Below are 16281 nucleotides of genomic sequence, written 5' to 3' on the forward strand. Positions count from 1 at the left end.
ATATTTATAGATCCAGGACACCAGGGAATGGGAGAACAGGGAATGCCTCACTTTTCCGTGACGTCGACATCATAAAAGAGTAGCTTTTTTTAAGCCTCTCTGACCGAGGCTGGCTTGAGCCTTTTGGTTCAGTAAAAGCAGGATTTTTGGGGGAACTCCTTGTTGGCATCCCGAAGGTCTAGATATTGTCAGAGATGTCAAAATAAAAGTAGAGAAATTATTACTTTTAATAACTATCTCTTTACATGTCAGACAGTTAAATCATTTTATCATGACAAATAATAAATAAAGAATAAATATAATTTTAATAATTTAAAATAAGATTTAAAATGTTACACCTCTCAATTAAAAAACTAACAAACAAACAAAAAACGTTTTTAACCTTGTTAACATGCCAGTGAGGTGATTTTGTTTATACACTAGAAAATATAAGCAATCACGCAAAAATATATATGAATAAGAAATAAAGCCATCAACGCATTTCCTCTTTGAAAGTGCAGTGTCCTTAACACAGTGTCAAAAAGGTGAGCTCCGAGAGCCATGGTTTCTTACCTCATAAATCTAAAGAACCAATACCATCGACTTGTGGGGAAGTGCATTTCAGCTGCAGGCAAGCAGAGGAGAGATAAGTAATTGCATGTTTAATGATATGCGCATATTGAATAAACCCCTGGGAGATGAAGTAAGGCTGCATTACTATTAGAAGACAAGCGAAAAGTTGCTTTACTATGTTAATTATTGACGCATGCGCAGTAGGACTCTGGCTGGGTAGGACATTGTTAGGCACTGTCTGTGACTTTGCATGGTGTTTATGGAGCTGAGCAACACAGTGCCTTTCAGTAGCAGTGGGAGGAGGAGGAGGAGGAGGAGTATTAGCAGCAGCAGTAGCGCGGGGAAGCGGATGGTTTAGAGCTCAGTACAGATGCTGGAGGTGCTACTGCTGGTGGTAGTGAATGTCAACGCACCGCATTGCCACGGTGCTCATGAGGCTGACGGTGGGTTATTTGCGTGGCCACTGACCCCAGCGGCGGTGTTTGTTGCCATGAAGCTATTGTGTGTCCACTGAGAACAGCGTGCGTTTACGCAGCGGCGTTTGTTCGTTAGTGATGGACAGGTTGCACTCGTCCATGCGCAAAAGGCTCTACAGTTTGCCTCAGCATATTGGCAACAGGGCTTCGATCATGGGCGACGACGAGGATGGAGACAGGGACAAAGAGAAGGACAGGGACAGGGACAGAGACAAAGACGCGCGGAGGAAAAGCCTGCGCATGAAGGCTCTGCCCTCACCCTGCGCCCTGGAGCTCCGGAGCGCGTTCACGGACACAGACGCCGCCGTAGCCGAGACAGACGTGGGTCGAGCGGCCAAGACGAACTCCAACGGCGACTGTCGGAGGCTCCGCGACAGCCTGGCGTCTCTGGCAGCCGAGGAGAAGAGGCTGATCACGGAAGGAGACGCCAGCGAGGAAAGCAGCCCCCAGGGGCCGGGCGCAGGCGCACCAGGGGCCGCAGGGGCCCCTGGATCCGCTGAAGCTTCTGGGGCTCCTAGGGCTTCAGGAGCTGGGGCTGAGCAGCAGCCAGCTTTTGTGAAGCTGGACGGAATCGAGCACATCTTAGCGGACGACGAGAGGTTCTATCAAGCAGGATTCATGCACCGGCAGTTTGGAGCCATGCTCCAGCCTGGAGTCAACAAGTTCTCCCTGAGGATGTTCGGCAGCGAGAAGGCGGTGGAGCGCGAACAAGAGAGGGTAAAGTCTGCAGGTTTCTGGATCATTCATCCCTACAGTGATTTCAGGTAAAATGCATGTAGTTCCTCAGTCATAAACGCGTGCACACACACACACACACACACACACACACACAGAAGTCCGAGGTACCAGTCTAGTCTCATTCATCATATAAACTCTAAAAACCCAAAAGGACTGTGAGCTCTCACTGGACCGTTTGAATAGAATAGTTTCTTTAATGTTATCTCCGTTACAGAAACCTGTTGTTAACTGTTACGTCAGACTATTGTGTTTCAGTGTAAAACACTGTATCAGTTTTTAACCATGTGATAAACATACACACTACTGTAATCCAGGTCAAACTCATTTATTACCTATACTCTAAATCACTCTAAGTAGAACAAGTAAGTCTCAGATAATCATTTAAATGCATGGTGTCTTTGCTTGGTTAGATCATTGTTGTTTATTGTTGGAAAACCTGTTGTAAATGTCCCAAGAGTAAGACTTTCACTCCTGAATGCTATATCGGTTTCCAACAGTGATTCATGCACCAACAGTGATTACACCTATAAAATAGAAGCATTCCATTCCAATACTAAATATACTAATTTGTAAAATATGTAACACCCACTTTTACAAAACTGAATGTAGCTATACGTGATTTGAAATGGTACCTAAAAGACTAGTCTTGTTTAAATTGTAATCACGGAATTCATTCTGATCCTATTTAGAAATTATTTGTAACAGTTCTTAAAAGAACATTTTACTACAGTACCACTTAACCAGCCTGTAGCCAGAGAGCCATTTATGCATGCATTATATGAGAGCTCATTGTTCATACATGACTATTGCCCTCACTAAAGTACTATTTTTAAGTGTGCAAACATATTCATAGGTGTGTGAGGTCCCACCGAGTTCAACTGATCATCTACAGACCCCTATTTGAAGTTTCACTCCAAATGCTGACAAATATAGACATTTGTAATAATTTTACTTGTTTGCCAGAAAACGCAAGAAACTAAATACAATACACAGTGTTAGTTAGTTCAAAACATAAGCATAGACAAGTGAGGGTTCATTCAATTTAGTTTATCACCTAGGCATGGGCTGCATTCCAAAACACCACATTTCCAAATATAACAAATGTTTTTTCTCTAATCGAGCTTGCATTAAGCTTTATAGGCAGCTTATATTTCTTAAAGTATAATGACAGTTATATAGACCAATATATATAATGGAGAAAAAAGAAAAAGATTGAAATGCATTTAGGAATTGAACACATCATGTTTACCTCAGTTGTAAGCACACACACATATGCATGTCAATATAGGGTATATCTAAGATTGCCATGTGTGTATATCAGTTCCGGATACACGTATATAGTATTTATGTAGAAGAAGATTACTTCTACTTACTGAATGTAAATGCACAGACTTTAGCTTTTATTTTTAATTCTTATGTCACTGGAAAACTGCACTGGTGAACAAGGCATCCAATGGTGCTCAAGATTCATTCATATTTTTCTCTGGTTCAAAATACTGAGGACACACACACACACACACACACACACGTCTGTGAGGTTGAGAGTAAACCCCATCTCCCCTGAAAAGCGAATGTGTTCAAACCTGATGTCAGTGGATGTAGAAACAGCCTTGTGATGAATATAACCTGACACTGATGCAGAAATCATGAAATTATTCTGGAAATAAAAAGTAGGTACTCAGGAGAGATAGGTGCTGCACAGGCCTGCTGCTGAAGACAAAATACACCATAACGTTTCTAATGATTCATAGTTATGCTGCGGGGAAAAATAAATCCTCCCTTCTGAATGTGCTATTGAGAATGCATCTATTATTTGGTTAAAAGCTTTCAGGGACCATCAAAATGATTAACCAGTTTGAATTTTGCCTGGGATCCACTCACTCTCACTCCTTCTTAATGAAGTTGTGTCCTTGAGGATGACATTGACTCCATACATTTGGTGTATAGTGCCCAGATGCTTGGCTTTAGGCATCCAGCAGTGCTGGCTCATATGTACACATGCTTAGGGCTACATGTCTGATACCATGAGTGCTGAGGGAATTTGAGCCGGGTCCAGCGCTGCTGGAGAAAATCATTGCCCTAGAAATATCCCTTTGACAGTATTTGGTCATAATGTGATTGCTTCAACAGTACTGATATGACATGTACTGGGACTTTTATTTTAGAGTTTTTGGTGGCTGTTTTAATTGTGGAAGTACCTCTGTGTTCCTTCAATGTCAGAACACCATGATATGTCATTTATCATGAAATTGTGTAGGTATTGTGATAAGATTTTATTATTAATATTATTATTCCCACCTCTCACTTTTGTAGTGTTTCACTATGTCAATTAGACACACACACACACACTTCAAAGACAGCATCAGCACCTTCCTCCCTCTTATACAACACCCTGAGTTTCCAGGATTAATTGAGGCTTAGTCTCCTGCTACATGTAGCTCCATAATTACCATCTCTTACACCAAGGTCAAACACCAGGGAGACACAAAGTGGAAGGGAAGGACAATGTAGCATCCTTAAGGAAGTAGCCACAGCCTGAGGACTAGAGAACTGAAAAGTGAACTGTCACTTTATCTCTTTGTGGATCGTACAGCTTGTCTTTGTTGTGTCCTCGTGTTCAGTTGTGTATTTACTGTGTCAGGGGCAACTGCTCAGGCTTCTCTCTCTCTCTCAACCTTTGGTCCATTCCCCGTGACATATTTCCATGTAATTTTCCAGTGCATCCATCAAGGCAACCCACTATTAAAAGGCTTTGCTGTCATCTCAGTGGCATGTTTTGGTGCGATGGATGTGTAATTAGTATGCATGTGCATAAAAAGTGGCTCGGCTTTTGCTCAGCTCTTCTGCTCATTGACTCAGTGATTAAGAGAGCTGCAATTAAAATCTTCCCTTTCGCCCTGCCTGTATGTGGCGAATTATCTGTATCACTGTAATTTAGTCATTTGCTTGATGCCTTTACCCTTTCCACAGGTCATAGAGCTGTAGTCTGAAGCTTTTGCTCAGTCACAATGCAGTTCTAATGAGCTGAACAGCTTTCCAGCTCTCCCGGCTGATGGCTAGGTACAAGTGGGACTCACGACTGGAATGTCTGTATGAGGTGGTAATAAGAGTAAATGTCAAAACAGTGCAAGCGTGTTCGCACTTCAGGTTTGTAAAATGTTCAAATACGTTTTGAGAGGTCATTCATTCTTAACCTCTTATAAACCTTTTGAATTCCATAAATCTCTCTCATAACTGCTCCCTTGAAATTGTGTTATGGTGACGGGATAATACATAGTAGGTAATGCAGAATAAGTCTTAAAGGAAATGTCACTTCTCAGCATATCTACCTGACACTTCCTGTCCTTGTACAATTAAAATATAAGAAATGCACATAGAGGAGATGGTGGATTGTGCCAGATAACATTCATGACATTTTATTCACATATTATTTATTCATTCATTCATTATCTGTAAGCGCTTATCCAGTTCAGGGTCGCGGTGGGTCCAGAGCCTACCTGGAATCATTGGGCGCAAGGCAGGAATACACCCTGGAGGGGGCGCCAGTCCTTCACAGGGCAACACACACACATTCACTCACACCTACGAACACTTTTGAGTCACCAATCCACCTACCAACATGTGTTTTTGGACTGTGGGAGGAAACCGGAGCACCCGGAGGAAACCCACACAGACACGGGGAGAACACACCAAACTCCTCACAGACAGTCACCTGGAGTGTGACTTGAACCCACAACCTCCAGGTCCCTGGAGCTCACACTGCGACACTACCTGCTGCGCCACTGTGCCGCCCATATTATTAGGTAGGTCTAGGAAGATTTGCAGTATGTATTACCAGCATACTTGCATCCCAGTTTTATGGGCTCATTTATACCAGAAAACATTAGGGAAAGCAATTTAACTGGAATTACGTTTTTACTGTTTTGTTCTCATCCTTGAAAGTTACAGAGATACTAGGTACATTATGAAGCACTTGAACAGCCATAGTCCTTTCTCTATGTATGAAATCCTAAAAGATATTACTTGCTTTTGGAACTGTTGTTGTGTGGAGTGGGCGTGAAATGTAAATATAAACATTTATTAGAAAAATGAATAATGAGCGAGGCATTGTTTGAAATAGTTTGTCTGTCGCTTTCTCCATGCCAAAACAGTGGAAGGGGCATAAAGGGATGACTGGAGAGATCCAGCAATATATTCACATGTCAAGTATTTTCTAATCTGAAGTTGGGTAGGCAGCATCTTCTGATGGAAAAGGGAGATTATAAATGGCATCATAATCCATTCCACTGACTTGTTTCCAGAACTAGAGCCAAGTGGTTTTTTCTTTTTCTTCTTATTTGCAAACTAGTGAATCTCTCTGGGAAATGAGTCAACCAGTAGATCCTCACTGGAACTGGGTCTCCTTCAGGACTCAGCTACATCTGACGTTAGAGACAGAGCGGCAACTCAAACAGACTGATGATTTCCCTCTGTTAACTCTTCTTTTCATAAAAAGAAATATTTAATTAACTGAAAATAACTGGGAAAACTCCACTAATTCAAAATATCTGAATGATGTGTATTACCTGATGAGTCATTGTTCAAACATGAGTTTAACTGAGTTTCTCTGATTTTCTTTACTCTAAATGACTTGTTTACCATTAATATCAGTGAGATTATTTAAGGGGCGGCACTGTGGTGCAGCAGGTAGATGTCACAGTCACACAGCTCCATGGACCTGTAAGGAGTTTGCTGTGTTCTCCCTGTGTCCGCGTGGGTTTCCTCCGGGTGCTCCGGTTTCCTCCCACAGTCCAAAAACACACGTTGGTAGGTGGTTTGGTGACTCAAAAGTGTCTGTATGTGTGAATGTGTGAGGGTGTGTGTTGCCCTGTGAAGGACTGGTGCCCCCTCCAGGGTGTATTCCCACCTTGCGCCCAATGATTCCAGGTAGGCTCTGGACCCACCGCGACGCTGAACTGGATAAGTGCTTACAGATAATGAATGAGATTATTTAAAAATCCCAGTGAAAAAAGCCTTGACTCAAATGATTCTTTTTCTTTTTTGAATATAACCATGGCACTTGATGTGGAGTCTGCAGTGACAAAGCCCATGTCTAATGGCTAGTGTAACATTCTGTGCCATGCTACGACAATACCAACAGTAGCTGACAATGTTGTTTGAGAACTACTAGAGCCCTCCATCGAGAAAGGACAGAAAGGGAAGGTTAACTATGTGCCAGGAAACACTGAACACACACTTTAGGCACTAAAACTTCAAAAGCTTTAAAAATAACGGTATGATTGGGAACCCTCTGGACCTTTCAGCGCTGTACTGTCTTTAATTCCCCCCGCAAAGGCTTCAAAAAGAGACTGTTTCCATTAAAGCTTTTTAGTGAAGGCACCATTAAGCCTTTTCTCTCCACAGAAAAGCAGGTCTAAGAGTCCAATCAGAAAAAGGCTAAGCCTGGTCTTCTGCTTGTACAGCCAGGAGTAACTCTCTTCTCCTTCTCTTTCCTTTCCCACTATTAGCATCTCTCTCTCTCTCTCTCTCTCCCCCCCTCTCTCTCTCTCCCTTTCTCACACTCACCCTCTCAGAAACTGCACTCCTTTTTTCCGCCAGGCTTTTATTCATCTCGCATAACCAGCCGTGTCTCCCAAAAGGGACTTACCTCTGCATTAAAAAAGAGAAAAGAAAGAGAAAGAGCGAGACTGAGAAAGAAAGGAGTCATCCCTCCCCAGGTTTATTTTTTACCTCTTTTTCCCCAGCTCCAGCAGAATACATTAAAGCAAAGTAGAACATATTTAGAATACAGAATGCACATTAGGGTTTTATGTTGTTCTGCCATTAGGCACACACACACACACACACACAGAGGGAGAGAGACACTTTGATTTTTGTATTTGAGACTGCAAAATATGTTTTGGAGATGAAATGTTCTTATACATTGCAATTGAAATGTGTGTTATACATCCTTTAAGCATCATTGGCAAGGTTAGTGAGTTCTGAAATGTTGTCTGTGCAGATATGAACCTATAAAACCAAGATATGACTGTTCCCTTACTGTCAGAATTTGTCTGATGTATCAAAACTGTGTTTCAGCTGTGGGCAGAACTCAAAGAATAAACCCCAAAACAATAAGAACATCTGTATCTTTAAAAAGCTTAGTCATTTGACTGCGTATAAAGTCCTACTTTGCAAACACTAAAAGAGATAACATTAAAAAGGCTTACTTTTATTTATTTATCATTTTTATATTTTATTTGGGCAGCCATGGCCTTATTGTTAGAGAAGTGGGCTTAGGATCAGAAGGTTTTCTGCTTCATCCACAGCTCGCAGGAAAATCCACGGCCGAAGTGCCCTTGAGTGGGGCCTGTAATGTGTGTGTGTGTGTGTGTGTGTGTGTTCACTGCCATTGATGTGTTCAATACAAAGGCTAAAATATATTGCACTGTTGTACAATGGTGGTGCAGCAGGTAGTGTCGCAGTCACACAGCTCCAGAGACCCGGAAGTTGTGGGTTCAAGTCCCACTCCGGGTCATTTATTTGTGAGGTTGTCTGCGTGGGTTTCCCCCGGGTGCTCTGGTTTCCTCCCACAGTCCAAAAAACATATGTTGATAGGTGGATTGATGACTCAAAAGTGTCCATAGGTGTGAGTGTGTTGCCCTCTGAAGAAAGGGCGCTACCTCCAGGGTGTATTCTTGCCTTGTGCCCAGTGATCCGGGGTGGGCTCCAGACCCACTGCGAGCCTGAACTGGATAAGTGGTTGCAGACATCGAATGAATGAATGTTGTACAATGACCATAAACAACACAATTTCACATCTCACTTTTACATTCGGCATTCTATGCACTCCATCATTTTATCTGACACGTGTCTTTTTTCAAAATAATATCCAGATCCTGATAGATATAAAACACTGTATTTATGCTATAGTGATGATGGAGGACACCAGATATTTTTGAAAATGCTATAATCTGTGATAGGCCCTGATTGTCATCTCCTCCTGGGGGAGGGGGGTAGGGGTGGGGGGGGCGTGTCCTCTTAAATTTACGAGAACTTAAATTTACGTTTCAGCATAGTTGCTCGAGATGAGGGTAGGTACATAACCCTTTGCCTGACGTAAACAAGGACTACTGACGTGCAGACTGACCAATTAAATGTTTACAGAGAAGGTTATAAACCAATAACGATAGCTCTACAGTCAGATCGTCCAATCAGAAGATTTTAGGCTACTTCACCACTCCCCCTTCTTACTCAAGCGAACCAAAAGGAGTAGGGGAGGGCGGGACTAGTTTGTGAACAAAACGCTTCTCGAAATTCTTTATAAGCTCTAGAAAAACAAAATCCTGGACGTCTGTGAATTTTTTTTAAGTCTAAACAAGAGGATCACCCTGGTCACCCTACTTAATTATAAGGTCACTTCATAGTTAAAATATCTAAAACAGACTCATGGGTGGTGTAATTGACTCTGTGATCTCCATTACCAGGTCACTTTGATCCCTGATGGTGCCACAGCCATCCATGACCGAGAAACTAAGAGCTTTACCCTAGTGGGTGAGATGGTCATCCATCTTCCCCTATCTCTTAGGTAATGGGTTGATGTCACAGCTCAGATAAAAGGCCTCAGTGCTAAACTATTAGTCTAAACACAAGGTACAATAACATTTCTGATGTCCGTTTTTGCCAATAGGGGATGAGTTTTAAGTTTTATCTGCAATATGGTAACGGTAATGTACATACATCTATAGCCATGAATGAAACCTTAAGCTTGAAATATGGGTAATGTATTTGTAGGTTGTAGATTATTTCTGTAAAGGGTCCTGACATAAATATGGTCTAAATAAGTCTTCTGTCTGAACCCTGGTCAGACTATGGCAGCCAGTAATGTATTCATGCATAATTCATGCATAGGTTCTGAAAGACTTTGTTTACATTTGTTTTTATTAGCTTTACCATCGTTTTTTGCCACATAACTTACAGTTTAATACATCCTACGGTTTAACAATTTTATAAATTGAAATTGGAGCATTCAGTACCATGTGTGAGGCACCACTCATTTTGGCAATGGTATCTGAAAGAGTTCTAATATCAGTATAGAATTCTGCTCTTATAAATATAACATCATTCAGGACAAACATTGCAGTCATCTCTGTCTGAAACCAACAATATTTGCATGGGTTCATTTTGCACATTTTGATCCAGTTGCCTAATACAGATCCTCAGTCTGGCAGTCATTTTCAATTCCAATGCTGTGCACTGCAGAGGTTCATCATGCCTTGGTTTTAACACCCAAGTTGCAAATCAACAGCTAATCATCAAGTCCTTCGTGAGCTAAATCATTTGTGCTGCAGCAGGGGAAAAAAAAGTCCAGCCATCCCCCATGAGCTGAACTGAGAAATATAAATGTGTTACCTTCAGTAAGGCTGGGTGATATGGGACAAATATATTATTAAATCACTGTTCCCAAGATACAGTACGTTTCATGACATTTACTTAGGAGAGATCTGACATCAAAAAAAGACAGAATATACCAGCAATCAAGGGTATTAGGGAGTTAGGGGTAAAAGCTTGTAGTCCCCACAACTGTTCTCTTCAGGGAAGGCTTTACACTAGGTGTGACTATTCAGATGAAGGTATTTTCATTAATTCATTCATTATCTGTAAGCACTTATCCAGTTTAGGGTCGCGGTGGGTCCAGAGCCTTCCCAGAGTCCTTCCCAGGCCAACACACACACACACACACATTCACTCACACCTAAGGACACTTTTGAGTCACCAATCCATCTACCAACATGTGTTTTTGGGCTGTGGGAGGAAACCGGAGTACCCGGAGGAAACCCACACAGACACGGGGGGAACACATCAACTCCTCACAGACAGTCACCACAACCTACAACCTCCAGGCCCCTGGAGCTGTGTGACTGTGACACTACCTGCTGCGCCACCGTGCCGCCCGTCAAGGTATTTGATGGAGCTATATTGTTCTAAAGCCCAGTGCTTGTGGGCTTTGTATCTCTCAACCCACACATTTTCCTGATATTCAAACACTGTACTCGTACTTTGATGCTGATGTACTGTACGCACAAACATACTTGAGCTAAAGATCAAATGACAGTGTGTGATCCTTTCACTAGGTTTTGATTACAGTTGATTGTTGGGTGCATTACTCTATTGATTTGTTTGGGTCCAGTAGACCTGCACTCGTCCAGATTGCTGATGTGTTTGAAAGTGAGATAAGGAAACAAAGAGGAGTAAAACCTGTACCTGCCTTTTCTCAGTCTACTTACACACTGAGGTCCAGGACAAAGTCTGTTTTGTGGCTGCTGATAAATATCAGAGTAAGTTTTTCACGGTTGTCTGCACTTTTGATACCTACTTCCATATTTTCTTTTTGACATAATCCAGAGGAATGTTAAGGGAACCTATTTTTATGATTCTTGTATTCGGCTTTGGAGCTGTTTTATTTGGAGAGACAGAGCACATATATATTTGGGATAGGTTTGTGATCCAACATTATTATCTCTCCTGATTAATACACGTAGCTAAATGCCATCAAATCCTTAAAGAAATCTTCCTGCATCTAGTGAAAGCCTTTCAAGAAAAGTAGAGGTTGTTACTGCAGGGAGGGATGGGGTTGCAAACTACATATTAGTACCTTAATTTTCTAAATGTTTGAGGAGCAGGATTTCACAAATATTTGACTATAAAATGCCCGATTTCGTTTTGTCTGGTCATGTAATGGTTGTAATGTTCAGAGGTTAGACAATGAAACTGAAACACCTGTCATTTTAGTGTGGGAGGTTTCATGGCTAAATTGGAGCAGCCTGGTGGCCAATCTTCATTAATTGCACATTGCACCAGTAAGACCATGTGCATCCAATGGTTCAAACATTGTATCCTGAAGGCGGTGCCGTGTATCAGGACGACAATGCACCAACACACACAGCAAGACTGGTGAAAGATTGGTTTGATGAACATGAAAGTTGAACATCTCCCATGGCCTGCACAGTCACCAGATCTAAATATTATTGAGCCACTTTGGGGTGTTTTGGAGGAGCGAGTCAGGAAACGTTTTCCTCCAACAGCATCACGTAGTGACCTGGCCACTATCCTGCAAGAAGAATGGCTTACAATCCCTCTGACCACTGTGCAGGACTTGTATATGTCATTCCCAAGACGAATTGATGCTGTATTGGCCGCAAAAGGAGGCCCTACACCATACTAATAAATTATTGTGGTCTAAAACCAGGTGTTTCAATTTCATTCTCCAACCCCTGTATGTTGAATGCTCTGAAAAAGATTAATTTGATCATGTTAATGTTAATCATGTTAATCATGTTAATGTAAGGCATTTCCTTTAGCTGTATCCAAATATATTTTGAACGGAAACACCACAGTTTGCAATCAAACTTAGTAATGTGATTTGTTTTATTATTCTTTTTATAATATTTGCACTCCTGGTAGTTTTAAACCATTTCTGGTGGTTCATTCATCATGAAGTATCCTCATAATGTAATGGCCAGCTGGTGTTTTGTAATGGGATAATAAAAAAGATTTATTATTGTTATTGCATAAATACAATTGAGACTAGTTGACCTCAAGCAGCCTGGTAGTTCTTTATAAGAATTTTCCAAACAACTAAAAGTATCATGAGCCACTGTTCATATTTTGTAAGTCGCTCTGGATCAGCTGTTAATGTACATTTAGGACAACGTGAGTAATAATACATTCAGGAAAGAGGCTGAAATACAACAACAACGAAACTCGTGATGCAACTGGAGGGATCAGAATCAGAGGTTGTTTACATCAATTAACTATAATGATAAAAAATATGCATATAAAATGTACATACAATACTGTATTTGAAATCATTTAAATGTAGTCTCTCTCTCTCTCTCTCTCTCTCTCTGTGTGTGTTTCTCTCTGTCTCTCTCTCACCTTGCCCCTCTTTATTGTAATGTACCAAAGGTAAAGCAAAGGATTAGGGCGTTAGGAGGGTGGAGTGAAAGTGGGGTAATAAAAAAAAAAAAAGTCTGTCGTGTCCATCCACCAATATTAGGAGCACACATCAGAGGAGATTATGACAACACAATTTATTTAATGGAGGAGGGATGGGGAGAAAGAGAGCAGGGATGTAGGGATGGGCCAGCAGAGTGATTGAAATAATGCTGGCTGGATGACCTAGGCACACTTATGTGGACGGGAGAAAGCAGGACACATGCGAGTCTGTTCAGGAAATTGATTGTGCGTGTGTGTGTGTGAGAGAGAGAGAGAGAAAGAGAGAGTGTTTGTAAGCTTTTCCAGGTATTTCAGAAGACATACAGATGTGGTGTCAGTGACCGTGTGTGTATGTGTGTGTGCGCACCTGTATGTGTGTGTGCGTGTATGCCGTCATACTGCAGCGTGTCATTAACACGTCTGTGGGATCATGTTGATTGATATGACATTTGAATTTTCATAATCTGAGAAATCTGCCTCGAGCACTCAGCTGTTTCTGGCATGAGTGAATGTTGTATTGTGTGTATATAGTAATACAACACTCACTCATGCCAGAAAGAGCTGAGTAGATGTGTTTCCACATCTGGAGGATGGATGTGTTTTTAAAACCAAATGAATGGTGCACTGCACACCCTCCCCCTATTCTCTTTTCACTGTCCTCAACAATATCAATTTATAATCTCCCCGGGAGGACACACAGTCATGTCCACTCTCCATTCGTGACTCAATACTTTTTTTTTTTCAACACACATTGTGTTACAGTGGATCCAGGTGTGTTTGTGATTGTGTATTTTCTGGAAAAAAAATGTTGGGTCTTTTTTATTTTTTCACTGTCCTCAATATTTCTGAATTGTATTTTTTGATGCTTTGAAAAAAAGGTCCACATGAGAGAAGATGTTTAATCAACACGGTTCTTGTGAAAGTTAAGTGGATTAAAAAACAGTAATTGTGTCAATGTAATGTATTTCATTCTTTGGGAACCAGTGTCGTATATTACCCCAATATTGTAAACCACTGGATAATATTTAACAATCACATCAGAGTTACATGTCAAGGCTTAAAAAGGCTTAATAGGGTTAAAATAGGATGCAAAAAAGTCCTTAAATGGGATGTAATGTGGATATGCATGTGTGTTTGTATCTGGTGTGTGCATATATGTCGGTTCCATTTATCATATGAAAATAAATAAATAAATAAATAAATAAAGTGGCCAAATGATCATTTCTCGTTCACACTGAGGGTGGCAGTGTTCCTGCTTTCAGACGTATGTCAGGCTGTCAGATTGACATTTAGCTGACCCTTTAGTAGGCCAGTATGGGGCAATCTGCCAAAGAGATCTCACTCCAGGTCATTTGGATGTGACAGTCTTGATGGGGAGTGGGAGATTTCCTTGCTGTCCCCAGATGACTCTTGTACATTTAAAGGGGGAGGGGCACAGAAAATAAAAACATATTTTTTAAAGAACATTCTGCATTCACAAGGAAATAGAACATAGATAACACTCACTGACAGATGTTAAACACAAATTTAATTTGTAGAAAAGCGTTTGCTACAGCAGATTGTAATAATTATTTTTTTTTTTTTGCAACAACTGCTGTTGAATGTACACGGCTTATAAGTCTTATACCATATTTAGCAACAATCCTTTAGATTTACTCCCCACTCCAGGGAGTGTTCCCGCCTTGTGCCCAGTGTTTCTGGGTAGGCTCCAGACCCACCGCGACCCTGAACTGGATAAGCGGTTACAGATAATGAATGTATTATGTCATTAGGTCTGTTTTCGTATCGCAAAAATTCTAAACTTTGAAATGACATTTTTTACTTCTCACAAACTATTTAGTCACAAATGCCAGTTTGTGGCATGCAGACTGCACAATGTAGGACTAAATAAAGAAACGCTATATAAGATTTGTGTTTTTGTTACTGAAGCCCCATCTAATACCCATACTGATATCAATGTGGAGGTGGAAGGACGGTGGTTTCCTACCCTCCTTCAAAAATTAACCAGTGAAGTTTCTGCAGTGCTGAGACCAGAGCAGCAATGACACAGACTTTATTCTCCCTGTTCCAGGTCAGCAAAGTATCACAGCAGTTTTGAAGCTGTAATTTTAAGGTAATAATAATACACAGTGTTCCTTTAGCACCACATCCTTGTTGCCAAAGGCTGCAATGGAGTTACTCCATAGACTGCCAGTCTTGGTGGATACAACCAATGAATCAGTGTGTGGAGACACAGTGGTCAGCCCCAGGATGCCATTACGAACCTCTAGAACTGAGCTCATACCAGTATGAGTTCATTATCCTTATACATTGATAGATTCATTTTATGTGTGTGTGTGTGTTGCAGCAAGAGAATGCTGTGTTATACTTGGGGACCCCTATTTAAGAGACATATGGGGTCTGAAGCCCAGAACACACACCATCACATTTCCACAGGCAGGTGCATGCTGTGTGGGGTTTACATATACTTCCCACATACCCACATACCTCCCCCTCGTACTCCTCTGTGTCTCATACACGCTCAGCCATGCACAAATAGAAGTGCATGTGCGCACACAGACACACACACACACACACAGAAACCTCTCCAGGGGAGTCCCCGCGTTTGTAGGCCGTCTGCGGAGACAGAAGGATGCCTTCCCTCATTTACTTATTTGTCATTCAGGTAAATTCTGCAGCGCATTTCATTTTCCCTCTGTCCAAAAATAGCCCCATTCCTCAAGCAGAGTCTCTGCAAACTCTCACTCAGATCAGTATGGATGGTGCTATTTAGCGCATGCTCTCAAGAAATGATTGATATAACAAATAGACTGGTTAAATCCTTCCTATTTGGTTTAACTGTCCCACTAAGCCTGTGCTTTTTGCCTTCTCATGCCGCACAGGCAAAAAAAAAAAGAAAAGAGGAATCCTATGCAGTCAGCCCTGTGTCCTACATTTCCTTTCATGCTTTATTTTTTGCCGAAAATGACTTCTTAGTAAAGGGGTTTTCTATAAACTGCTTGCTTTTAAGCAGCATTAATTTGGACTGTATTTTTTTCCCAGTGGTTTGAAATTATGAATTGGGATGAATGCCATCTCCTTCGATCATTCTTTACCTTTTTGCTCTCTTTATTTTCTCACCCCTCTTCCTACAGTCACCATCCTTTCACATTTGTGTCACACATTCTTTTTTTTGTCTGTTTTTGGCTGCCTCTCAAGCCCTTTGCCTTTTTCTCACTGCCCCCCTTCTCCATGCAATCTAATTCTCTCTCTCTCTCTCTCTCTCTCTCTCTCTCTCTGACTTTTCACTCCATCCCTATCATTCATTGTCCCATATCTCACTTTCTTCCTCTTGTCTCTCATATCCCATCCTCCATCTTTCTCATCCCCCTCCCACCTCCCCACGCCCCTGGATCAGTATGGCTGAGAGGGATAGAGAGGCTTTCATATTGCTCCCTCCATTTGCTGATTACATCACCTGCTAGCGGAAGATAATGGTTGAGGACTGAGACAGGCAGAGGAGGATGAGTGTGTGTGTGTGTGTGTGTGTGTGTGTGTG

General features: G+C 41.5%; 1 protein-coding gene across 1 annotated transcript in view; it reads left to right on the plus strand.

The window, feature by feature from the left end:
• The first annotated feature begins 1106 nt into the window (after nt 1-1106).
• The window catches only part of hcn4 (hyperpolarization activated cyclic nucleotide-gated potassium channel 4), an 84560-nt gene continuing 69385 nt past the window's right edge, over nt 1107-16281 (plus strand). The window contains exon 1 of the mRNA XM_066684897.1: nt 1107-1792. Within this exon, the coding sequence (XP_066540994.1) occupies nt 1107-1792 (686 nt within the window). The remainder of the gene's footprint in view (nt 1793-16281) is intronic.

The sequence above is a fragment of the Hoplias malabaricus genome, chromosome 11 (genome assembly GCF_029633855.1).
Source record: "Hoplias malabaricus isolate fHopMal1 chromosome 11, fHopMal1.hap1, whole genome shotgun sequence".
NCBI lineage: Eukaryota > Metazoa > Chordata > Actinopteri > Characiformes > Erythrinidae > Hoplias > Hoplias malabaricus.